General features: G+C 41.2%; 1 protein-coding gene across 5 annotated transcripts in view; it reads left to right on the top strand.

Moving 5' to 3' along the window:
* The window catches only part of LOC142375585 (rho-associated protein kinase 2-like), a 30,619-nt gene that overhangs the window by 2,240 nt on the left and 2,289 nt on the right, over window positions 1-26,090 (top strand). For 4 of the 5 annotated variants that reach the window (XR_012768993.1, XR_012768994.1, XM_075459682.1 and 1 more), the window contains exons 2-32: window positions 3,465-3,546; window positions 4,299-4,399; window positions 5,029-5,166; window positions 7,426-7,686; window positions 9,540-9,687; window positions 10,070-10,208; window positions 11,820-11,911; window positions 14,274-14,433; window positions 15,309-15,408; window positions 15,529-15,608; window positions 16,123-16,171; window positions 16,265-16,400; window positions 16,655-16,746; window positions 17,398-17,644; window positions 18,279-18,385; window positions 18,501-18,660; window positions 19,750-19,910; window positions 20,032-20,216; window positions 20,327-20,396; window positions 20,611-20,714; window positions 21,252-21,438; window positions 21,864-21,957; window positions 22,285-22,379; window positions 22,668-22,856; window positions 23,282-23,450; window positions 23,637-23,858; window positions 24,465-24,532; window positions 24,624-24,712; window positions 25,189-25,267; window positions 25,392-25,659; window positions 25,796-26,075. Coding sequence is in view for 3 of the 5 variants with exons in the window: in XM_075459682.1 (XP_075315797.1) it covers window positions 3,465-3,546; window positions 4,299-4,399; window positions 5,029-5,166; window positions 7,426-7,686; window positions 9,540-9,687; window positions 10,070-10,208; window positions 11,820-11,911; window positions 14,274-14,433; window positions 15,309-15,408; window positions 15,529-15,608; window positions 16,123-16,171; window positions 16,265-16,400; window positions 16,655-16,746; window positions 17,398-17,644; window positions 18,279-18,385; window positions 18,501-18,660; window positions 19,750-19,910; window positions 20,032-20,216; window positions 20,327-20,396; window positions 20,611-20,714; window positions 21,252-21,438; window positions 21,864-21,957; window positions 22,285-22,379; window positions 22,668-22,856; window positions 23,282-23,450; window positions 23,637-23,858; window positions 24,465-24,532; window positions 24,624-24,712; window positions 25,189-25,267; window positions 25,392-25,659; window positions 25,796-26,075 (4,352 nt within the window). In the remaining 2 variants the exon portion in view is untranslated. The remainder of the gene's footprint in view (window positions 1-3,464; window positions 3,547-4,298; window positions 4,400-5,028; window positions 5,167-7,425; window positions 7,687-9,539; window positions 9,688-10,069; window positions 10,209-11,819; window positions 11,912-14,273; window positions 14,434-15,308; window positions 15,409-15,528; window positions 15,609-16,122; window positions 16,172-16,264; window positions 16,401-16,654; window positions 16,747-17,397; window positions 17,645-18,278; window positions 18,386-18,500; window positions 18,661-19,749; window positions 19,911-20,031; window positions 20,217-20,326; window positions 20,397-20,610; window positions 20,715-21,251; window positions 21,439-21,863; window positions 21,958-22,284; window positions 22,380-22,667; window positions 22,857-23,281; window positions 23,451-23,636; window positions 23,859-24,464; window positions 24,533-24,623; window positions 24,713-25,188; window positions 25,268-25,391; window positions 25,660-25,795; window positions 26,076-26,090) is intronic. The other variant, XM_075459683.1, reaches the window with a different exon arrangement.

The raw sequence follows: 26,090 nt of genomic DNA, 5'->3' as shown, positions 1-26,090 counted from the left end.
AATGTACAGAATTGCTGGTTGAATAAATTGGGCACTTTTATAGGCACTTTTGCAGGATCAAATGATCTCTAGTGGCAAAAATGCAGATTGCCATCAACTAAATATCCCTTGTCCCATCCTGTCCTTCTAAGCCTGTGGGAAAAACTGGTGGCTACAAAAATATATGAGAGCCAGCTCAATGACCACTGTTTGAGGAGTGTGTTCTGTATAAAATGTGAGGCCGCCACATGGTAGACTACGATGAAGAGAACCTGCAGAGTTTGTTTTTCCAGTCCTCCAATGGAAGAATCTACTTGAAACCAATTAAAATCACACATTTCTTATAATATATTACAATATATTGTTTTAAATGTTTCACATGTGAACTCAGAGCTTTTATGACTTGACATGAAATTTGCCCTAACTTTTTTTCAACCAAAACTTGAAAGTAGCTGTGCATCTAATTACTCCAAATGTATTTGTTATGATCATTACTTTTGGCTTCAGCAGTATGTCTACATCTGCTCCGACAAGCCCTCTTATATTTTTCTCATTCTTTTACAATGATTGATAGTTTGTCAGCAGTGATCAGAGGAACGTGACTATTTATAGGAGTGTTACTGTATGGATCAGACCCTCTATAAGGAGATTAATAGCTGAGGAACAATGCAGTATATGTTGCTGGATTACCTGAGCATGGATTACCTTATTGCATGTGCTCCTTGATGATATCAACTCAACTTGGTGTCTTTAGGAGGACATGCAAATCTGTTTAAAGTACTGGATCGTGTTCAGATTTGTCCAGATTCCTATGAAATTTAAGCGAGTTGGATCTAATAGTCTTCAGATCTGGCTGGCAAGAGATTTGGAATCTTAAACCCCTCTCACCACAAGATAACGCAGACTGGTTGTTCAAAATCAAACAGTGTGATCAGATGATTACTAATTAGAGTTGACAAACTTTCACGATACAGCCGTGACTAAACGAACCTGTAGGGAAAAAAAAAAAAAGAGGACGAATATTGCCTGAATTTCATTTCACTGGTTTAGAATCCCTTAAAGAAACTTTCATTGTCTCTTCTTTTAATCATTAAAATTATGAAAATTATTTTGACAAACAACCTCCTTCTTGATGAAGATTTTTCAAAACTCTATGTTTGACGAGTTGACGAGGAATTTCAAGACTTTTGAAAACAATCCATGCCTTTCTGGATATGTTCGGCTTTGACTTTGTCTTCTTTGTCACAACCAGCAGCTAACCCTCCGCTTCCTGTTGACACATGCAGCATTCCTTCATGGGAAATTCATCATACCCAAAGTATTGATACAGTTGTGCTTTGAGAAAAAAAGATAAAATAAAAGGCCATCCTCCACCTCCTATTCACTCACAATAAATAGTAAAGTTTTTGGGGTGCATTGGCTTTGGTTACTGTGAAGATGCAATCATGAAATGACAAGTTGATAGAAGTTAACGAAGCCAGTGTGCAAAGCAGTGATGCTGTTTGTAGTAACGTGTTCCAACTAGGTTTTTAAATGTGGGTTAATCCTCTGAAATGATTAAAACCTTTTCTACTAGCAGCGTGTTTACCCTCAGTGCTCTGACAGGTACAACATATTCAGCACAAGTCTGGTAACTACCACTACTATCCATGGGACAAGTCTGTAGCTTAGAGTGCAGCATCATTTTTGAAAATTGTGTTCCCATCAATGCCAATTGGAGGCAGAGCCAGTCAACACCCACAACTACAACAGAATCGTAAAAGTCGATTGGAAACTTTCCCATTGCACTCAAAAGCCAGATGTTAGTGGGTGTTTCAAGGGTTTTGACGAGTGTGAAAGAAGTTGTACAGTTTTATCTAATGGCCAGCGTTTGGCAGCTTCTGTGGCCACAAAAACAAGTAAAAAAACAAGATGATAAAACAGGGTATGCTATTGTTGGAATTGACAAGCTGCTGTCCAATGGTTCTCACCAGTATAAGGTCATAACGTTGGATGTGTTAAAGAAGTAAAATAGTGACCGACAAAACTTTAGCCAGACTTGAAAACACGAGTCGATAAACCAGTGGGTCAAGATAGCTTTGTCCATTGTTCATCTACAGTCTATGGAATAATAAAACTCATCATAACCACTAATGTGTTTGGCCTGAGGGACAGTACGTAAAAAGATGTTATTGTGATTCTCACTTGTGTGATTATAGCACTCCCTCTTCAGGCTTTCTGACTGACCTGCTGGCGCTTTCTTGGCCATCTGTCCTTTATAACAACACAATTATATTGTCAAGCAGATTTCTCATCCCTATGCATCTCCACTGCCGCTTCTTGAGCACAAGATGGAACACCTCTGTTGCAGACTGTTTCTATGGTACTTTTATTGTTTTTTGGGGGCTTTTTCCCCCACAGAAGACTGTTTTCAGATGAATGGCTGCTCCAGCCAGAGTAAATTTAAGATTTAGTTCCCACAGACGACGGACTGCAGATGCGTCATATGTCTGTTGAGATTAGATTCTATTTGAATATTACTTAATCTCTGAGACTCTTGAAAGCAGAGTTCACCCTTTACTGCGGCAACCATACCTGATATTAGAGACACACACTCACAGATGCTGTGTAAAACGATCACAGATCCTCAAGCGCTCAGCCTGAATCCAGACCCATAAGCTATTTGTCCCACAATAGCTTCTGAGCCTTTAGGTCTATTTCCACCCATCTGCAGTGGGGGAGATCTCTTCTCAGCGCTGCTATTTAAAGTTGCAAAATTGTTCCACATGCCCCTGTCCACCCACACCCATGTCCCCAAACAAACAGACCAGTAGATAACTGCTATTACTCAACTTTCCTACACACATTTATGTGAGATGACTCCACTTGACCCCTTGTTTTGGGGAACAGACGGTCACTCTACACCTCCACCCCCCCTCACCCACCTGCCTCCCTTAGCATTTGGATCACAGAGACATTTTGGATCTACATGAAACCCAACACTGCTGATTTAAGCGCTGATGACACTTCTGAGGCCCCGGCTTTCAGTCAGATGCTGCCCCGCCCCGCTGTGTTGAGCCATAGGGAGGGGCTAGTGTGTGTTTGGCTTGACCGGGTGCTGGTGGGCCTGATGGATGGTCTGTGTATTTGGTCAGGCGGCTGTAACAACATCACTTCACTAGCTTTTGTAGTTACATGACTTGTTATGTCTGTATGTCCAGCATTCACTGTCCTGTATTTGCTTTGATTTGCTGCTCATCAGCAGTTCACTTCTCCCATTTATGTTGCAAATTAGAGAACTCTGTGTATAGATTGCACATTGTAGCCGTTCCTTACATCTTACACTGCATCCTTCATTCATTTACTTTTGCAAGCATGTATCAGCCAGTAGTGGGTCAAGGTTGCCATGTTTGCAAGATTTGGCTGGACGAATTAATATCAGTATTTTCTTTTTGTTTTATTTTTTTAAACAAAAACTGATTTCTGTTTGTTTTTCTGTCTTTCAGGATTCCATGAATGCGTTGGCTCATGATTTGAACTATCCTGCCCTGCGGAAAAACAAAAACATCGAGGCATTTCTGAGCAGATGTAAGGGCTCCAGTGTGTTTGCCACAGCCGCTTGTGAAGTTAGTTCATTGTGCAAAATGTGAATAAAAACAGCATGCCAAGGATTTGAAATCATTTAAATAACATGCTTATTCAGAAATCAAATATTGATTCTTTTATTTGATGCCACCAACTTTAAAGGAAAACAAAAAAAAAGTAAGAACACATGCGCACATACTATTTTGTGTTTTTTTTTATGTCACGGTAAGGAAAAGCATCACATTCCAGGCAAATTTTCCAACATCAGTTTTACCCAAAGACTGGAGAAAGAATTGGACTTAGCCATCTGCTCACAGATGTGAAGCTGATGTGGACATCTCTTAAAATGTGGCACAGCGGGTTAACCGCTCAAAAGTGTTAACTTTTAGTTTTTTAAATTGAGTGCTGTTTGGACCTGACAAAATATTACTCACAGGTGCCAATAGTCGCTTTTTTTACAGCCTTTTGTTTGCTATATTTTCTAACCACTGCTTAATTTTAGATAATAAAGCCGTATACACATATATACATAATTGGCCAAAATGTGGCAGTAATGGCAAGAATTTAGCCTTTTGCTACTCAACGACTTAAAAAATTTTAAAATTTGTAAACCTTGGAGAACTTTAATTGCCACTGTGATCCTATATGGTTGAGTTTCTTGACTCAACTTAGACCTACCCGTGAAGTATTTGAACCCAACTGGTAGCAGCTTGACCTTTTGTGTCGCTATGGTAATGAGAGTGTCTGTCCCACAGATGAAAAGCTGGTGACTCAGCTGCGAGAGCTGCAGGTGAAGCTTGAAGACTTTGAAAAAGTGAAGCTGATCGGGAGAGGAGCCTATGGAGAAGTGAAGCTGGTGATTTGTTTCTCTTTGTTTTGGGGAAAAAAAACAAGTCTGTGATTGTTCATTTTAAATAGCCTGTGTGAAGCAATGAAATACAGCCGAGTTTCTCCAGATGTTCTTAAACTTAACAGTTTTCACCAAAAGCAAGTATTTATAAACCACTAGAGGGAGTAGCCATCTACAGAAACGTGTAACTTTTCCACCGTATTTCAGATACAGTTGAATCGTTACCAATTTAACTGATTCTAATTTTGAAGTTGGTAGTAATTCCTTTCTCTCCCTCAGTCCCAGTTTTCTAAATGTGAGCCTCTTGTGCTGGTAAAATCTGGGATCTGCTGAGCGTCTAGTGGTAGAAACAAGTCTGGACAGGCTCGGCGTGTGGGGGGATAAGGATGAATTCTAATGTGGGGGTGTGGAGGGGGACTTGAGTGTGTTTGTGCTCCAAATCTTGTGTAAGCATGTCTGTTTTTTTGGGTGTGTACTACAATTACAGCTTCCCATTTCGGGACGTCTCTGGTGCTGTTTTGGTCATTGTGACATTCTTACACTCTTCTTCTTATTGTCCTTGTCGAGTTATCACTGTTTTCATTCTCAAATCTCCTTTTTTTTTTTTGCTTTGGCCCTTCCCCCTTCCGATACAGGTCCGTCATAAGGCCTCTCAGAAGGTTTACGCCATGAAGCAGCTCAGCAAGTTTGAGATGATCAAGCGGTCCGACTCAGCCTTCTTCTGGGAAGAAAGGCACATCATGGCCTTTTCCAACAGCCCCTGGATCGTCCAGGTGTGCTTGCAGATTTGTTTTCTCTTCAGAACTTTCACAAGATATAAACTGTGTGGAAGTATTGAACATCGTCCCTCCATTACAGACTATGTTTTTGGTTGACACTTGTCCCTTTTAAACATACTCTACACACTAAAGTCTAGAGGAATTAATATTTGATATCCATGGGAAATTGTACCATTTACTGAAATTAAGAAAGGGGGGATCGAATAAAATAAACACAGATACACTATGATATTTTCAAGCCCCTGTCCTTGCATAGAGACATTTCATTGCAGACCTAAGTATCATCACGTGGTCAAATGTCCATTCTTGTTGACCAAAGTGATGGTTTACGCAAACCGTTTTATTCCCTGTAATATGCCTCAAATACTTTTGTGATTTGAGTCAAGTATTTATATGTTTCTGGCCATTATTATAAAAAAGCAATTAGACGTGTTTTTTTTCCTTCTTAGTCTATATCGAGCACAATAATAAGACGAAAAAACAAGTAATACCTCAGTGTAGGGAGCACAGGAACCTAAGCAGAGTTTAGTGAGATCTTCTGTGTGAACAAGTCATTTAATTTAAAGCTAATTGATAAATCAAAATTGCAGTACTTTTTAATTTAATGGCTCTGTTTTCACATCTTAAAAGGGTCTTAATGGGGACAAAACTAGAGCTGGTCCCAAAATGCTTCAACCAGAAACCACAAAACAGCTGCAACATAATCTAAGGGGGCTTTTGTTCACGTCAAAGTAAAATTGCTTACTTTTTGGGTCAGCAAGGTAACTTTAACAAGTGAAATTGCTCTTAGTGTCATTAAGTGTGTCACACAAAAATGTACAAAAACAGAACTGCTGTTTTATAGTCAGATAACAGTTAAATTAGCTTTCTGCGCTCCATTTCTTTAAAGGGGAACTCCGGGGCATTTGAAGCGCGTTTCCAAAACTGCGTTCAAGTATTTAAAACATTACAACAATACATGCCCAGTAATATTGTTGTAATGTTTTAAATACTTGAACGCAGTTTTTCTAGAGAATATAATTGTTTTGTATATGGGATTATCGTCCATCGACTCTTTTGGGCTTTCACATGCGCGAGCCTACAACCAGTCGGTGAGTTACATGCTGTTTATAAAGTTGTTTTGTAACGTCCCCATGCCAGTAATGTGAGAACCATGCATATGGTTTTGATGGTAAGGCTTGTGACTTTATTGTCGGATGGTTTATAAAGTGGTGTGACGTTTCTGCAGTGTGCAAGTTGTTTTACGTGGAAGGGTTAGCAGTTGCCCCTTAGCCACCACGTATTAGCCTCGCATGACACGCTGTGCGAACAGCGCGATCTCCACACAGGGAGCGCAGATTTGCACCTCTCTGTGTCCTACTATCAGTATTTGACAACCTCTAGCAATGGAAACGCGCTTCAAATGCCCCGGAGTTCCCCTTTAATGTCACTGTCCTCTTCTCCAAAAGGTACTCTCGCTTCTTACTCACTTTTACACTGTTGTCTTCCTGCAACCACTTAACCTCCCAGAGGATTTCAGAGCAACACTTCTGTTATTTGTCAGGTACACATGTATCTCTATTCGAATCCCATCTGTAATGTAGTCAGACATTTGAGACAACAAACACTACTTTCACTTTGACAGACATTTGCTGCTTTAGATAACTTCACAGAGGTTTTGAAGTTCCAGCGTTATCACTCAGTATGGAACATAGTTAACACACTATTTTTCTTATTATTCATTGAGACCTAGTTATGAAATATAACATTTTATTGAATGCTTTTAATTCCAAACATGAGAAAACTGCATACAGAGATATATAAAGATAAGTAAAATATAGAATAGTTGGTCAATAACTGTAAGGGCAGATGTTGCTTTTATAATTATGAGGTTATTTGAATTAGCAAAACTGCACACCATAAAATGCAATGATTATGCTACATGAGAGGGTTTAAACAGAAAAAGTGTGTATGATTTTGAATAAGATTAAGTCATAGTGAGTAACATGTGTATGCCAAAGCCCAACCAAAATAAATTTAACATGCTTTAGCCCACATTAACCCCCCACCCTCGAGCTCTTCTTAATGTGTATTCAATAATTGCAATAATGATTTTTGGCTGACTTTTGCTTCCTGTTGTAAAATGATAAACACTGATCCTTTTAGAGATAACACACATGAATTGTGTTCTCAAATCTTTTATCAGCCTAATATCTTTTCACTCGTGAGTAAGGCCTGAAATGATATTAAGTGACTAAGATTACCTTTTTCCAGCTTTGCTGTGCTTTCCAAGACGATCGCCACCTCTATATGGTGATGGAATTCATGCCGGGAGGAGACCTGGTCACACTCACTATGAACTACGACATCCCTGAGAAGTGGGCTCGCTTCTACACGGCTGAGGTCGTGCTGGCGCTGGACGCGATTCACTCCATGGGCTTCATCCACCGGGACGTGAAACCTGACAACATGCTGCTGGACCAGCACGGACACCTGAAACTGGCCGACTTTGGCACATGCATGAAGATGGACTCAGTAGGTTAAGTTTACAGTTATGTCATTGTTGTTTTCAAATCTGTCAGAAGCATTTTTATGCTTTAATCTGAGGAAAATACACCGACTGAATCAGCTGCAATAACAGTGAATTTCCATTGCTATCTCAGGGAAAGGCTCTAGTTTGCCACCAGGGGTAAAGAGAGAAAGAAGCTCAGTGCTAAACTCTTACATCGGGCTGTTTTGAATAGTTTCAGGAGTTACTGTGCCAAACAACCAATCTAGAATGCAGCGGCGGTTCCGCCTCTGCTGTGGTCCAGGAAGTGTTTTTCAGCCTTTTGTTTTCACCACAGAAATTTCAGAATAGCTGGTTCCACACGTTCAAGCTTTCTGGAAATCTACTGTTAGACACATGGTGTCATACTTTACATACATACATACATACATCACTTGTGTAAATACATAGTTAAACTGTGGAAGAAAAGAAGACGGAGCTTCAAAATATCTCAATGTAATCAGCTGTTTCACTTCCTGTTATCTTAAAAGTAAAGTCATTTGTTTTTTGTTATAGTTTTAAGCAAATTCAATGACGTTTACAAGTAGGTGACACTGCATATAAAAGGTAATTTTAGGATGTTTAAATTTCCTTTAGGCCCAAACTAACTTTGGGCTGTCTAACTTTTTACTGTCACCTATTTTCACTCCAGTTCTAGCACTTACCATTTTCAGAGGTAAGTGTTTTTGTTAGTTTGTTTGTCTAGCCTCTAAACACTAACCTATGAATCATCCAAGCATTAAAGAAAAGCTTCTAACTTAACAGATGAACCAGTGTTGCATCTACACGACGGTCTACTTTTCAAAGAACCAATTTTAAAATGTACCTTTTGAGCACTTTGTTAATAGCTGCCTGTTTGTTCACTTCTTTAGTCGAATCCACAAAATATACAGTTTGACGGACATCAAATGGTATTTTTGCACCAGCAGGGGGATTTCCACAGAGCTATTAGCTGAAAACTTGGCATATCTCGGCATGTGTGCTGTGTGTCTTTAAAATCGTGACGAAACAGGACGAGTGGAGGACAATGGAAGAAGTGTCAAGCCTTAAAAAGACTCTCCAGAGCAGATTAGCTATCTAAATGGACTGCAATTATATAGCTTTTTCTGGTTGAGTTGGCCTCTCAAAGCACCTTTGTGCTACAGACCACATTCATGTAGTGACACATACTCACACAGCATTTCTTAAAGTGCTGTAAATGGACTGTATTTATATGGGGCTTTTCTAGTCTAGTTGACCACTCAAAGTGCTTTTACACTACAAGCCACATCAACCCATGATGGGCACATCGGAGGCAACATGGTCTTGCCGAAGAACACTTTGACATGTGGTCTGTGAAATCCAAGGATCAAACCGCCAACCTTCGAACTGACAGATGACCACGTCTGAGCTACAGCCGCCCCAACTTCTGTCTGAAAGTGATGTCCTAAAGAAATACGGAAAAAGAAATGGAGAAATGTTAACAGCGAAGACTTCAACATATTTGAAGCAGTGTAAGATCATTTTGACAAGAGAACGGAGCAAGAGGCAGCCAACGATCCAAAGAAGAACTTTGGAATGTCTTTCAAGAAGCCTGGATAACAATTCCTGAAGACTACTTAAATAAATGGCAAGAGCGCTTGGGGGTCAGGCTGCATTGAAGAATAAAGGTTATCATACCTAATATTGACTTTAAATTTTGGTAGAATGGTAGAAACTGTTTTTGCCTTATACTGCATTTCCATTTATGTTTGATCATACACTAAATTACACTAATTTACCAAACTTCTTTCCCATTTTCCTGGCAATATATGGCTAAAGACTTCCATGCTGAACTGTATGTTTTATATTTGTCTTTCAGAAAACAGGTATGGTGCACTGTGACACGGCTGTAGGCACACCAGACTACATCTCCCCCGAGGTGCTCCAATCTCAGGGTGGTGACGGCTATTACGGTCGAGAGTGTGACTGGTGGTCTGTTGGAGTTTTCATCTATGAGATGCTAGTTGGTAAGTTACCTACTTTTGTTTTGTCTCGACGGTCCTGATTTTATTTATTAATATTATATGATTTAGCTCACCCTGTGATGGACTGGCAACCTGTCCAGGGTGTACCCTGCCTCTCACCCGATGGTGCTTAAGTTGAATAAAGCGGGTATAGAAGATGGATGGATGGACGAAAAGATCGTTTTGCCCATATTGTATATTGAACACAGTCCAGAATGTTTGAGTCGATCTGCATTCACTGAATCAGTAGTCTGATCATCATCTGCTTGTTTTATAGCATTTGAAATTCAGTACATGCCCTCTTAGAATAAGCATCATAGAAAACAGGTTTTTGTCTGTTCTTGGGTCAGTGTTTGTGAGTTTCAACGTCTCACCTCTCTCTTAGGCGAAACTCCTTTCTATGCCGAGTCCCTCATTGGAACTTATGGGAAGATTATGAACCATCAGAACTCCCTCGTCTTCCCAGATGATGTAGAGATGTCGCAAAACGCCAAAGATCTCATCTGTGCCTTTTTTACTGACAGGTTTGAACATAGATTTTACAAAAATCAATATACATACAGTATGTGTGTATTTGAATTAAGTGGATGATTTATGCACGACAGTCAGATACAGGATCCACCTGCTCTCTTCATATCACTGTGTGCCAGTGATCTGACATACTTTGAATCATACAGCAGCCTGAGAAGAATACACCCACATCTTTGTTAAACATTCAGATGTGAAGCTCATTCAAATTCTGGATTGAATGAGATGTATTTTTTTAACATGAAAAATAATCTTCAGTAATGCAGTTTGCTTATTTAACATATGATTGTAAAAGAACAACAAAGCAGACTCTATATGTTGTATAAAACAAATATGTAGTTTGAAAATAATGTTGCTTCTATTTCCTATTTCTGAGTTAGATTAAATTCACTTTTATATCAGGATTCACAACAATTACAAGGACCAGTTTATTCTCTCTTTGGGATATTTATTGTTGATAAAAACAATGTCAACTATCTGGGTTTTTTTCTTTTTTATTTTAGAAAGATGTATTTATTTTGTAGATTAGTTCGCTTAAAATGATACCTGTGATTTGGAACCAAAGTGTAAAGTACATGCGTTTCCATTTCTATATTTTTAGTGTTAAAGGTAGGTGGGTCATGTTCCCGGTTCGTGGCCCACTCCTCTGGAAAATACCACTTCCTGTTTACATTAGTGACCCCGCCCCCGGAGAAGGCCTAAACACAGGCCCTTTCTGCTTCTGTACAGAGCAGCCTTTCATTTTCCCCTCACTCAGTTTATTTACCTTCTCACTCACTATTCTCTCACCACAGACAGAATCTCACATGTGTGTATGGCTGCCCAGCCTCACACACACTGACCTATGACTGCATTCACTTAACCCACATGCTCTGTCACTGTCTTCCCATCTTGCTGAATCATTCCAGTAAGCTTAACCACTCTCTCCTTTTGGATTTTTTCCTTTTTCTCCTTCCCATGTTTTTTGTTTCTACATTTGTAAATTTCCTCTTCTACCTTTCTGTAGATTTCAACACCTTTCATGTTTAACTTTCTCCTCTGCACTCTTTAATTTTTTTCTGGCCACTGACACACAGCCTGACTCTTTCTTTTTTTTACATTTTTTCTTCATGAAGGGGTTTAAAAACTCGCCTTTTTCTCTTTCTTCCTCCCCGCCCTTGCCCTCTCTTCCTCTTGGCTGCATCTGGAATGTCCCACACGTGGCAAGCCCAAACTGCCGCACCCCTCTCCAGTCCTGTACCAGAGGTGGAGGAGGGAGAAAAGGGGAACAAGGCAAGGGAGCAAAGAGTACGGGAGGAGAAGGAGGGAAGATCTAGTAGTTGCATTGAGTCAGGCTTGTTTCCTTGTGCGCTCTGATCCTGCTCTAGAATTATATTATCTCTGGCCTGACTGAACAAAGGAGGCTCTCTAAGCCCGTGGTCATGCGGCTCTCCATGCTGGTCAGTATGGTCAGTGCAGAGCAGTCATTCCACTGGGCTGTGTGTTTGGGATGACATGTTAGTGATGGTGGGTGGAGGGGAGGGGTGGGGTGGGGTGTGTTTTGCATTCACACCGAGGCGACTCTGCTCTCAGTTGGGCTGCTCTCTCTCTCTTGTCGCTGTGTGCAGGAAGGTTCGTCTGGGCCGCACTGGGATTGATGAAATTAAGTGTCACCCCTTCTTCAAGAACAACCAGTGGACCTTTGACAACATCCGCGAAAGTAAGTGTGCCCACATGCATGTTTTTGAATCTTGTGTTTTATTAAGTCCCCAAAATGCAGGTGCAGATTTCCCATTTTCCAACCCCAGTAATGCAATTTGTTCTTGTTGCTACATCCGTCTTGTCACCTCCAGCCCATTCCTCTGCAGATCTGTTTTGCTTTAGCCTGATATTGAAGTTGTTTTCCTGCTCCTGAGCCAGTAAGCTTTCATATATGGTGCACATGCTCTCCATATGCTTCTCACTCATATCTGACATTATATGATGGAATGCTGTGCAGAGCAATTGACATTACGCACGACTCCATCTGGATGGCCAGTCTACGTTAGAGAGAATTGAGACGCTCTTGAAAGATTCTAATTTTCACTCTTGATTGCAAACACCGTGGAACAATAAAGTGTTGTGTTTGGCAAAGTAAGCTAGCTGGGACGTTTAGTTTAAATATCTCTTAACCGAGCAAGTAAAGCATAGAGAGTTTATCAGAAGTTCTGCAGCTAACACAGTAAAGACGAATACTGTAATATTTTCCAAAATCCTAACATTTTACCAAACAGGCTGTGATAATGCGAACATTGTAAATAACAAAGAAATGTATTTAAAAACATTCAACCATGATTTTTAGCTGGTAAATTACAAAAACAACAAATTCAGTGTTGTGCACTTTGTTGGAAAATGGGCATGGCACAACAAAAAAGCTACAACATTTGATATGTAGAATTTTAAGTTAAATAAGGGTTTAGATTATCGTCAAATCGTTTTATTACATTTTTTATTAAAGTTTTGGAAACTGTGTAATAATGTAAAACATCTGTTTAAAAAGTGTACCGGGTGTAATAACTGCTGGTATTCACATGATTCGATTCATTTATTTGTCAGATTTCTTTAAGCTTATTAGGTCAATTTGACCATTTAATGCAAACTCAGTGCACAATGCCGAAGCTGTTTCGACCTGTATCAGTTACTGCATAATCAGAAATTTACATAGGAAGGAAAGCTGAAGGAAGAAAGGAAGAAAAGCGGATATATTAGGAGTATGAACAGGACCTTTGTGTCTGCATATGATTACATTCAGACTCTCCCTCTTTGCCTCTCTTCCTCTCTGCTTCACCTGGCTCTGATTACGACGACAGACAGAACTTCTGATCACAGCCTGGCAGTCTGGAACACAAAACCACTGCTGTGCCACTGCTGTGCTGCTCAGCTCTCTTCATGTTTGCACATGCATGTCCTGTCACACATGCACACACACACACACACACAGACGCAGACTCTTGAGCATGCACTCCAGACATGACCCTGCTTCCATTCTGGCATCCTACAGAGCTGCATGTACCTCTGTTTCTGTTTAAGAAAGACACGACTCCCTGCTGTGTGTTGCCCTGACTCCCAGTTTTCTTCATGTTTATTAAGCATTAGGTTGGTTGAGGGCAAAGAAGCCAGCTTCATGGATGGATGAATGGGGACGGGAGGGAGCATCCCCTGTAGCGGCAGGCGGGGCAGGCGGGGCAGGCCGTGCGGCCTGGTCTAATGAGAGGGGCGCCCCAGTTTGGAGGGTTTCTCCCGCTTTTTCACTCTCACTGTGGCTACGGCTGCCTGTCATTAGTCTCCCGCTATCAGAGAGCATTCTGGGAAGCCATGCCACAAGGGCCTCCATGTCTCTTTCCGTCTCACCACACATCGGCCTTTTTTTCGGTCTCTTCTTTTTTATTCCCCCCTCATTTGTCTAATTCCTGTGCTTGATGTCTCCCTGTATTTTCTCCACCGTCACTGGGTCACATTTGTCACACTTGTCACACTGGGGGTTGTGTCTTGACCTAACAGTAATGAGCTCTTTGCTGTGAGCCAGAATTGCACTGGTCTGAGGAACTTGATCCATAATGGTTCCTTTTTTTTTTTTCTAAATTACAATCTATTTATAGACTAAAGGACTAGCTTAGTTTTATCTGATTGGCCCCTTGACATATTTTGTCTGCAGACATGTTGTGCAGACTTTTAAAGTGTGCCTGCTCCTGTTTGAGGAGGGCAGAAGGAGCATTCGCTGCTGCTTAGACTTCATTTGTGAAAGGCAACTGTGTGTGGGGCACAAAGCGAGCACTGTGCGGGAAAAGGAGTGCTGTCAAGCTCACGCCAACCTGCAGAAAAGTTACTCCTACCCCAAGCACTGCCAAAGCTTGTTCAAAGTTGTGAAAGAAGTGTTTTAGATTTGAATACGCGCAAAGCAAGAGTTTAACCTTTGAGTATCTCATTTAATGTCAAACAGCACCTTTTTTTTTCTCCTCAAACCCTCCTGGTCTGTGCCTCCTCCTCTCCGTCTCTCTCTCTCTCTCTCTCTCTCTGACTCCATCTCTGTTTCTGTCTTCCAGCTGTGGCTCCAGTTGTGCCAGAGCTGCACAGTGATATAGACACCAGTAACTTTGATGACATAGAGGAGAATAAAGGAGATGTTGAGACCTTTCCTCCACCCAGAGCCTTTGTGGGCAACCAACTACCATTTATTGGCTTCACCTATTTCAAAGAAGATCAGTAAGTGTCTTATTCAGATATATTCTTTGTTTTTTCCCCCCCGTTGTTTAGAATTTTGGCCACTCTTTGTGTTTACTAACCTTCTAGTTTTGGTTTATTATTGATACTAGAATTAAATGTGGAAAAATGTACACTATATATCTCCTGTATTGAGGAGACAGGCCTCAGGACAACACTGGGCCTAGAATTGGAGAGGAAACAGAGCTTCACCCCCATACCTTTAACACAGTATTGCACGAGTCAGACACTGTATCCCTGTTTGAGCGCCACACTGCTGCCTTGTTCCTACTTTCACTTTAACATGTTTAACAAGCTTTTGATTAATCCTGGTTTCCTATCCAGTATTTGCTTGTAAAAAAATAGAAGAAAAAAAACATTTATTTGTTGGAATCCCGTTGCTTTGGATCTTTATATCAATCTTGTGACCAAGATGAAAGTTCTTAAACTTTGTAATCAACCTGATGAAGATTAAGCTTTTTGCTTTTTCATTCACATTAATCTGACTAGTCAGAGGCAGGAAAAAAAACTATAAACTATTCTGTAAATGAATAAATGGCACGAGCAGCATCCAAACATTAAAGAGAATACAAAGCAAAACTGTTTTTCACTTCAGGCCCACCGTAGTGCAACAACTCACATGGAAAAATGAGTCTGAACTGATCCTCACACTGGTCCAGAGTACATATTTCTTCATTATAAATGTTTTCTCGTGGTAGCCATTAAGTGATGTAACATTTACTTGGAGCACTCAGGTTCTCGTCTTATGGGTCTGATTATGGCAATAAAAATCACTTGCTTGTAGATGTTTGGACTTGAGGATGGTGAGAGACTTTGTCCAGTACAGTAAAGTCATGAAACATGCCTTTCTCTGTCAGGCTGCTGAGGTTGAGCAGCAGCAGCTCTGTTAAGGACTCAGAGAACTGCAAAGAAAACTCTAAGGAGAAGGAGAACAGTTTGGACAGTAAGAAAGACGAGGTTTGTGTCTTTGTTTCCATTTTACTATTACAATTACGAGAGAGAGATAAGAGACAACATGAAATATGGTAACTGATTAGACAATAATGTTTTTATTTTCATGTCTGTCTATCGGTGCAGCTGCAGAAAAAGCTTCAAACACTGGAGGAGCAGCTCGACCATGAGATGCAGGCCAAAGATGAGCTGGAGCAAAAGTGCAAGTATGAATGGACGCACACGAACACATAGATCTGCACATCATTATGACGCAATACTACTACCAACACAAACATTAATCAGCTCTTTGTTCAGACTTTAAATGTCTGAAGTTGAGTTTTACCATTAGACTTGAACAGATACATAGCAATGCAGTTTCAATGTAACATTTTAAAGGTGCTATTACCTCCTATTAACAAATCATCTGTCGAGTAGGTCAGGAAATGAGCAGGAGTGTCCAAAGTTTCAATCTAAAGCTGAAGCCCTGAGTTTCTGATCATGGCAAATGTTAACAGAAAAAAACCTTTAACAAGAGCAGCGAAGTGCAATATAGAGCAGAGTTATGGTTGGGCTCGGCTCCCCGTCTGGTCAGTCATAAATGTTCAGTTTTGTTTATTAGGGACATAAAAAATACGTTTTAGAAACATATTAACATATGCAGTATATTTAACATCAGAATATAAACATATTCTTTCTCTTAGCCTAGCAATTTATAGTAAAACATTTTTTTCTCCCCAGAAACGCTACCAACCGTTTAGACAAGCTGGTTAAAGAATTGGATAAGGAGGTAAGAACGGATGGAAGGGTGGATGCTGTCTGATATGATGAGGTAGGTCCGTTTGTTTCTGCTCACATTGTGTGTGAATCCTTCTCTCATTAGATGAACAGCAGGCAGAAAGTTGAGGCCTCGCTGAGGCAGCTGGAGCGAGAGCAAGCGCTGCTACAGCACCAGCGTACTGAGAGCCTCCGCAAAGTGGATATCGAAGCCGACAGGAAACGCAGCCTAGAGAACGAATGTGAGAACCAAACAAAAACACTAATCCTTTTAAATATCAGGCCTGAAATTTCCAAACATCTTTTTATGCTATTTTAAGAGTTTGTTCTCTGAAGTATTTAAATATTTTATTGAAGCTTGAGGACATGCAGGGAGGTTCATTTTGTATTATGAACATATACAAAGTCTCACTGGATGGATCGTTGTATTTCATTTCTGTATTTTGTGATTTCAAGTATAACATTAACTGTCTTCATGACTGTGTTTGTTCATCAGTGAACAACCTGAGGGACCAGTTAGAGGATCTGAAGAAGAGGAACCAGCACTCACAGATCTCCAATGAAAAGAACATTCAGCTCCAAAATCAAGTGAGGAGGGAGCTTTTTAACATCACCCAACACGGTTTTACAGACAGTATCGTGCAAAAAGGCACCTGTGGTCAAACTTTCTGCTTGTAATGTGAACAGTTAAGCGAGCAGATGAAGAGATCTCCAAAAGGCCAAACCTTGAGTTTACACATTTCTTTTAGATAGTTTAAGAAAGATTAATGTTTTGTTTTTGGGGTATTTTTGTATGATTTTTAGAGCGAAAGAAGGAATATAGTGCCAATAAGTTTTGACTCCCCAACACATTCAAGCTTTCGGATAACTTTTAACCAGCATCTCAGACCTTAATCGGCATATAAGGGCTCTATGTATGAAAGTGTATGTATAGTCTTTAAAAAAGCAGCATATGCAAGACAGAGCATTTTTAAGAATGATTGATTGGAAAAAAAATCCCAAAAAGCAAGAACTGAACAACTCTTAGCTGCCTTAAAGAGTATTAACAAGCACGTAAGATGGACATAAGGTGTTAATTTTGCTAAAGATATTAAAGAAATGTTATTTTTTATACAATGCCTTAGATTAACTTTTAATTTCACATTGGTCTACAGTAAAATAAGCGTTAGTTATTCTAATTTTCCCTCATTACATTTCTTTTTATGCTGTTGCAGTGACCAAGTTTTGTCTGTTTTGTAGCTTGAGGAGGTCAACAGTGTACTTCAGGCCGAGCAGGAGGCAGTGGCGCGGCTGAAGAAGAGTCAGGCAGAGGCACAGAAACAAGCCCAGAGCCTCGAGGCCAGCCTCAGGGAGATGCAGGAAAAGTGCAGTCAACTGGAAAACAGCAAGATGGAGCTGGAGAAGCAACTGAGGGAGCTGCAGGCCGAGCTGGAGGAGGAGAGAAGAGACCGCAACCTTGGGACAGAAACTATTACTGACCTACAGGGTGAGACATTGAAAGTTGAAAGTGCTAAAGTTTTAATCAGATTCACCTTCATGGCTCCTTAAAAGCCCCTGTAGTGAGCATCTTGTCAGTTGTGGGAGAAAGACATTACACAACTTGGAGCTGGAGGCCGAACCAGGGTATTGGATGTGAATCGGTTTTTGGACCCAGCTTTGGGAAATGTTCGATCATAGGTGGAAACATCTGCTCAAAGGGCTGAGAGGGAAGCCGGAGACTGTAAAAAGCCAACACAAGACTAAAGCCAGAACCTCTTGTGAGAGGCTGTTTGGAAACTTGAACGTGCTCTGTCTGTGCAGAGAGGCCAAACTCTGAGGTCAGAGGGGATGTATTGAAACAACAGTGTTGCCTGTTTGCTGTGATGCCTCGGGTGGAGTCTCGGAAAAGAAATATTAACATAAAGTGCCAGTTTTTTTTTTGCAAATTTGACGCCAAACTTGGACAAACATTATGTAATGTGTTAAACCTAACAGCTCAGGTGCATTCATTTAATTCAGTACATGTTTGTCTCAAGACTTTTGGATCACATTCAGCATAATTCTGGCACTTCAATGAATTTTGAAAGCCATCCTAAGATCTTTCTGTATTAATTAATTTTTTCCTCCTGTTCCTTCCCCAGGACACATCTCTGGTCTGGAAGATGAAGTGAAACATATAAAATCGTCTCTTTCCAAGGTCCACACTGAAAAGAAGGAGCTGCAGGAGAAACTCAATGATCTCGAAAAGGTTGAGTCATCTCTATAAAAACAAATCCTAAATGTGAAGTTTGGTATAGCCTTCCTATAAAAAAGTTGCATGAAATAAGATGAACTAGAACACTAACATCAGTTTTTGGCTGCAGGAAAAGGGCAACCAAGAGATCGACCTGACGTTCAAGCTCAAGTCGCTCCAGCAGAGTTTGGAGCAGGAGGAGGCAGAACATAAAACCACCAAAGCCAAGCTTGCTGATAAAAACACGATCTACCAGTCCATAGAGGAGGCCAAGTCTGAGGCTTTGAAAGGTGAACAAGGGGGAGGGGAAAAAGCAAAAGCTTACTGTATAAAGGGCCCAGCATAGTTGTAGCGATGGCTCGCCAGAGCGGTGTTGACGATGTCATGGTGCCCTGCCGGCCATATTTAGTGTCGCGAGTCGATGCGCCAGTAGTTGTAATCTTCTCCGTCACAGAGGTGTCGCTGCTAGGTGAAGGTTACCGCTAACTACTCTACAACAACGAAAGTGGAGAGCAGGAAGAGTAGCACTGTCATCAATGATACTGCTGCAGTATCTGTAGGATGAAATGCTGCTTAGAACCTTGCTGGCGAAAAGGTGACAAAAGAGAAAGATTACTTGCATAAGAGCTGATGATCCTGCAGAAGTTGAAATTTCAATAGGCATGATGATGCCCATTTCACCTTCAAATTCCTGAGCATTCTCACCCATTACTTACATAATAGCTGATGAGACTGCAGAAGTTGACATTTCAAATGGTGTGTTATCACCATTATAATCTGATATAGTACTTAGAATATTGCTATAGGACTTTTCTTTGTTTGTTTGTTATGAAATAGTGTGCTTCAATGGACACACTTATTATTGTTGCCTTTCAGGATGCAATAATAAAAATAATATATTGGTTTTATATAGCGCTTTTCATAATTGCACAAAGTATTTTAAATGACGCAACACTCAGCCGTGAGCCTGTTTTGGAATTGGTCCATCCGGTTTGTCGTTCTCCGTGCGCGCCAAGTCCCAAATTTTGACTGGTGCACGACTACGCATGACGAATACGTCATTTTGACGTCACGCGCCATGCGCGCCGTGAGCAACGCGTCAACTATGAAACAAGCTTTAGACTCTAGATTTTTTTAAACGGTATTCAAAAACCATATCTTACTCAGCTAACCTGCATTAATAAAGACAGAGAAGCTGAAGAACTGCCAAGTACTGCCATTAAGTAGCTTGATTGATGCAGTAGACCTTTAATCATAAAATAATATAATAATTATTCAAAGTGTATGCCAAACGTTGGTTTATGTTCATTTTAAAGATTGAAAGGGAAGAATAGCTGATACTAAAGTAGAATACTTTCTTTTCATTTCCTTTGGTCCAGAGATAGAGTGCACCCTGCAGGAGGAGCGCAGCTTGAAGCTGCAGGTGGAGGGAAAGCTGCTGCAGCTAGAGAAGGATCACTCCATGCTGGACTGTGACTTCAAACAGGCGCAAAACAGACTGGACGAGCTGCAGGCCCAGAAGGAGAAACTTTCTGAAGAGGTGCTTTTCACTCCGTAGTACAGAAAACTTGCAGATCTCACTTTTTCTTGTGTCGCTCAGTTGATATATGCCCCATGCTCAGCCCTAAGTATCTAACAGTCATGTTTGCATGTGTCTGCAGGTGATGCACCTCACCTTACGTCTGGAGCAGGAGATGCAGAAGCGGAGTTTGAGCCAGAGTGAGCTGAAAAAGCAGAACCAGCAGGTGTCTGTGTTCCGCTCCTCAGAAAAACAGCTCAAACAGGAGCTCAACCAACTGCAGGACATGAAGCAGATCCTGGAGAAACAGAACCAGGAGCTTCGCAGGTCAGCCTGACAAAAAAAAAAAAAAACTCACGATATACATCCCTACTGCTCTGGCTCTGGTGTTCATTTGGCCTTCAGCAGGGACTGACAGATTTTTGGTTCTGTTTCAGGGAAAAGCAGGACGCTGATGGCCAGCTGAAGGAGCTGAAGGACCAGCTGGAGGCAGAGCAGTATTTCACAGTTAGTCTTTCCTTCTTTTTGAGCATCTGTCAGAAGGCAGTAACAGCCAAATATTTGATAGTCAGCACAGCTAGCGTAACTGGTCAGTCTAGAAAAAAATATATAACAGATACACACTCCTCTGAAGTGACTTTCCACTTAAAATCCAGCTCTTTGTGTTTATCTGACTCCTGATATGTGATATGAAAGTGATCAAATTTTTTTTCCCTTAAAGACCCTTTACAAGACTCAGATCCGTGAGCTGAAGGATGAGTGTAACGAGAGGAATAAGCTGCACAAAGAGGTGCAGCAGCGACTGGCAGAGTATCAGGAGGAGAGGTAACTGTGCCTGTTAAGATTTTACTGCCAGCAGCAAACACATGACAAACCTGTTAAAATATGAACAGAAGATTAATGAATTCAACACGGGACGTCGACGTAATGATGAAGTGAACAGCATGTGAAACAATACAGCGCGAGCTCTCATTTTGCAATAAAATGGGAGTTGCAGTTACTTGTGTGCAGCACAACACAGCAAATCATTATCTGTCATTTTCAGAATGAAACAGTCTTTGCAGATTAGAATTATTTGCCAAAAAGCAGTACGCAACAATCAACACAGGAAATGACACTAAACCAAATCAGCCGCTGCTCCAAACACTGCTTTGGACAAACTGAGTCTAACTCTCACTTGGAGAATCTGTCAATGACAAAAATGTCATTGACTTATTAATGTATGGTCACAGTATAGGCAGAGGACTTCTAACTGGGATAATAATGACATGGATTAAACTCTTTTCAAAGACTTATCCGGCTCCAGCAGTTTGGTAAGATAATAACGGTTCAAGCTGCCTTTTTTTTTTTTTCCCCTTGCAGGGATTCTATGACAACCCAGCTGGAGACCAGCTTGACCAAAGCTGACTCTGAGCAGCTGGCTCGCTCCATCGCCGAGGAGCAGTACTCCCTTCTGGAGAAGGAGAAGATCATGAAAGAACTGGAGATCAAAGACATGATGGCGAGACACAAACAGGAGCTCAGTGACAAGGAGGCCACCATCAGCTCTGTGAGTTCATTCACATGATTCAGTCCAAGAGTAGTTTGGAAATATTCTAGTATAATAATGTTTTATTCGGGACTAGTAAGTCTAATGAGGGTTATTGTCTTTTTACTCAGCTCAATTAAAAGGAATTCTGTTCCAGCAACTATTGACCAATGAAATGGATTAAAACTGATAGCGAGAAAGAAAAAAAACTCCACAGGATGCTTTTAATGATTTGATTAACATTTAGCTAATTGTCTTGAGCATTCAGATATAACATACAAATACAGCTGTAAAAAGGATGTACTCTTATGTCTTCTTCCTGTAAAGAATACAATCATTTTTTTAATCTGAACCGACTCCAAGGTATTATATTATTTTTTTTCCTTGCTGGCTACTAAAACATGGCTGAACATTCAAACTCACCTCTGCCCTGTCTCTCTTCACAGCTGGAGGAGTCCAACCGCACTCTGACAGTGGACGTAGCCAACCTCGCCAGTGAGAAAGAAGAGCTGAACAACCAGCTGAAAGACATGCAGCAACGTGAGTCTCCTTTTGAGTTCATGAGCACCAGAGTGAACAGATTTCTACAGAAATAACATTTCACCTGATCCCTGGAAAATGTGTTTAAAAAAAACTGTCATGCATATCCAAATGATTTATGGGGGACACCCTCTAAAATATGTCATGAAAAGTAGCCACTGATGTCTCCATAAGAATACACTGTCAGTGAAACTGGAGAACATTGGTCAAATCCCCCTCATAAATTATGGATTGAATCTATAAAACCTGTCCAGAATAAAATACATGCTTAATAAGGTTAAGTCAATATGTTTTGGTTTTTTTTGTTTGTTTTTTACATTTTTACAGAACTCCACAAGGCCAAGGAGGAGGAAAAGCAGATGAACAGTATGAAAGAGTATTTTGACAAGCAGCTGCAGAATGAAAGGACACTAAAAATTCAGGTACATGCGCCTACACAGGTCTGGAAAGCTTGGAATATCTTGTGTACTTTCTTACTTTTATATCTTTTTCACAGACAGCTCTTGTGCAAACATCATTTGTAGTCAAGAATGATTTTCCGTTACAGGCTTGTGTTGAACTCTGGGCAAAAAACTGACATCTAAAGCAAGAGTAATCTGTTTTTCCTGCAGCTGCATTGATATTTCTGTAGGCTCCCCCGTCTGTTTACCGTGTTTATATTTACCATAAAGAGAGCTTTGTGAAGTTCCATCGTGCTGTTTTGCTTTCAGGCTGTGAACAAGCTGGCTGAGGTGATGAACAAGAGGGACCCGGTGCGGGGAGTCCATCGAAGCAACGACACCGAGGTGCACAGGAAGGAGAAGGAGAACAGGAGACTGCAGCGGGAGTTGCAGGCAGAGAGGGAAAAACTCAACAGCTCCATCATCAAATACCAGAAGGAGTTGACGGACATGCAGGCGGTCAGTGTGCCCACGCTGCCAAAAATATACACAGAACATAGACTTGTTACCAGAAAGCATCTTTTGTATGAGATACTGCTGAAAGCTGTGTTTGTTAGCACTTCGATTTTTTGGTGAATAGCAGAATGTAGATGGAGATGCTGACAAATAGAGCAAAAGACACTATGAATAACTTGTCAGTCAATAAAACAGGCCAGGGGGTCTTATACCTTTCTTTAAGGAGCCTGAGCTCACATTCAAACATGTTCCAAAGATGCATTTAAGGAAGATTTCTTCGGGTTCATAGAAGATGTGAAAAATAGGCAACTTATTGGCATCATTTAAGCAGTCCGGAGTTTGTATCTCTCATTATAAACCTACTCGGATAAAATAGTTCAGCACAACAAACTGAGTTAATTGAAAGGTTTTTTTGTGTGTTTGTTCAGATGATAGTTGAAGAGAATCACATGCGTCTGGAGCTTCAGATGGCTTTGGACAGTAAAGACAGCGACATCGAGCAGCTTCGGTGCCAGATCACCTCCCTCAGCGTTCACTCTCTGGACTCCACCAGCATCGGCAGCGGCAACGACTTGGACATGAGCGACGGATACCCAGGTAGGCTCTTCACCTCACACTCGTCTTATTGTTTAGGCTTCAACATGTGCAAGTTAAAGCTCAAACACACTTCTGCATGCATTTCCCGTATTCTTCTTCTTTCATCTGTTTCCACTTTTTCCTCATTACTTCCTTTCTTTCCTCTCTTCACTTCACTTCATCCTCTCTCCTCGTGGTCCGGTGCAGTGCGCCTTACTCACTCTCACACCTCCGAATCAATGTCCTTCACCTACCAGCGTACGCACAAATCTGTCTGCATTGACACGCGGCCCAACCTTCGCTCGGCTCACGCTCTCTTTGACTCTGACACCGACTCCGAGGATGAAGATGAGATTATCAGGCCTGAGGAGCGGAGCCAGAGACCTCTGGCCCTCACCTATGAACAGTCCTCTGAGCCTGAACCTGGAGGTGACCCTGCATGGTGGCTCAAACCTGAGATACAGCAGGAATTTTAAAACTGAAATTGCACGTTTTTGGTTGTTTTGTCCTAAATCGGAAAGAAATAACCCCAACTCTGGTTCAGCAATCTTTAAGCTAATCCCCTTACTCTGTTTACTCTGTCTCTGCTGTGCTTTAATCCTTTCCAGTATTCACTGAACACATTAATTCTCACAGCATGATACTGCTCAGCCGTGTTGAAACACTAGAGATAACATGGAGAGGCTTCATTCTCTCCATGTCATTGGTTGCTCCTTAACTCATAATCAAACTGGACAATTGGATTTAGTTTTTACTCTACTGACACCTGCCATATTTGGTGCAGAAGATTCTTTACAATTCCGACTGTTTCCACTGAAGGATTGTTGCTTTTTGTTCAAGCGCAGAACAGGATTTCCTGTCTCCTGCCCTTTTGTTTTAGTGTGGAATCATTTCCTCTGCGAGTGATGAGCGCCTGCTTAAGGAAAATGCCACAAGAGCTTAAAAATGTCAAGGTGTTCTTTTAAGTGATTCACATGATTAAAGGCTGTCGTCTGTTTTATGTCAACATCTTCCTGTTTTTTCTGTGCTCTCAAGACTCCAGGTTGGAGGGATGGATCTCGTTTCCTTCTAAGAACACCAAGCGTTTTGGCTGGGACAAAAAAGTAATTAAGCCGCCAGTATTTCTCATATCTACAGGTGTGTTTTCTCATTAATCACTGAGTCATATCCCATCTCTTACTGTTTTTTTTACAGTATGTGGTAGTGAGCAGTAAGAAAATACTCTTCTACAACAGTGATGTGGACCGAGAGCAAGCCAATCCATTTATGACCCTGGACATCGAGTGAGTCATTAAAATCTGTATTTGAACAACTAACCCACAACTGATTAACAAGAAGTACAGCTGAGACTGATGAGAATGGCAGATGTTACATTACAAAGTATGGGACAAGTTAAAATTCTGACATGTGGCAATGACATGAAAGGCTAATGTACTGAAGTTGATCAAATTCATCATAAGGGGACGAATTTGTGAACCAGATATCATGACAAACCATTCTCCGGTTCTCTTCAAAAGTGATTTTTTATTTTTTTTTTAAAAGGAAAAAAAGATGCTTGTGGTGGTGGTGCTCAGAGAAAAGACGTTGTAATTTCTCATTGTGGAATACTTTCCTGCTGTAATGAATGTGTGGTAACATTTAAAGTCATTTTCTTTAGCTGCAGTTAAAAAAAATCTGTCTATAACCTGAGTCATAATTACATTTATTGTCCTGGCTGAGTTTGTCACATAACTGTCTCATTTCTTTCGCCCTACCTCAGTAAGCTGTTTCATGTCCGACCTGTCACTCAAACTGATGTGTACCGTGCAGATCCCAAAGAAATTTCAAGAATATTCCAGGTAATGAGCAAAGACCTTTTCTGTTTCCCTCCTTCACATACTGCCAGCCTTAATTGAGGATGCTATTCTCTCCCCCTCAGTTTTCTGTTACATCACGTTCTCCATCTTTTCTCTCTTACCTCAGATCCTGTATGCCAATGAAGGCGAGAGCAAACGTGACCAGGAGGTCATAGTGGAGCCCACGCCTAACAGCGAACGTCCATCTTACATCAGCCACAAGGGTCACGAGTTCATCCTAACTCTCTACCACTTCCCCTCCAGCTGTGAGGCCTGCACGCGGCCCCTGTGGCACGTCTTCAAGCCCCCGCCAGCCCTCGAGTGCCGCCGCTGCCACACCAAGTGCCACAAAGACCATCTGGACAGAAAAGAAGAAGTTATCGTACCATGCAAGGGTCAGTAGGCCACACCTAAAGATTACTTGCATTTGCTTATGTTGTAAAGAAAAAAAGCTCTCGCCTGTCATGGTTTTTGGTAAAAGCTCTCATGTTCATCCTGATTCTAATCTTTTTCATTCTTAATCTTCATCAGTGAACTATGACATGTCCACTGCCAAAGAGCTGCTGCTGCTGACCAGCTCTCAGAAGGAGCAGCAGCGCTGGGTCAGTCACCTCCTCAAACGGATCCCGAGGAAACACCCCACAATAAGTCCTCCCTCTGCAGCACAGACCAGCCCTCAGGAATCAAGAGCACGATCGTCTCCGCGAGTGTCGCCACGGCCTTCACCCAGGAGCTCCCCTCACATGTCACCCCATCGCGGCGCCATCAAGATCCAGCCCAGCAGACTTCAGCAGTCGTCAGGGAAGTCCAGGTGAGAAAGCCAGAA

The sequence above is a fragment of the Odontesthes bonariensis genome, chromosome 24 (assembly GCF_027942865.1).
Source record: "Odontesthes bonariensis isolate fOdoBon6 chromosome 24, fOdoBon6.hap1, whole genome shotgun sequence".
Classification (NCBI taxonomy): domain Eukaryota; kingdom Metazoa; phylum Chordata; class Actinopteri; order Atheriniformes; family Atherinopsidae; genus Odontesthes; species Odontesthes bonariensis.
This window is presented reverse-complemented; position numbering and strand designations above follow the sequence as displayed.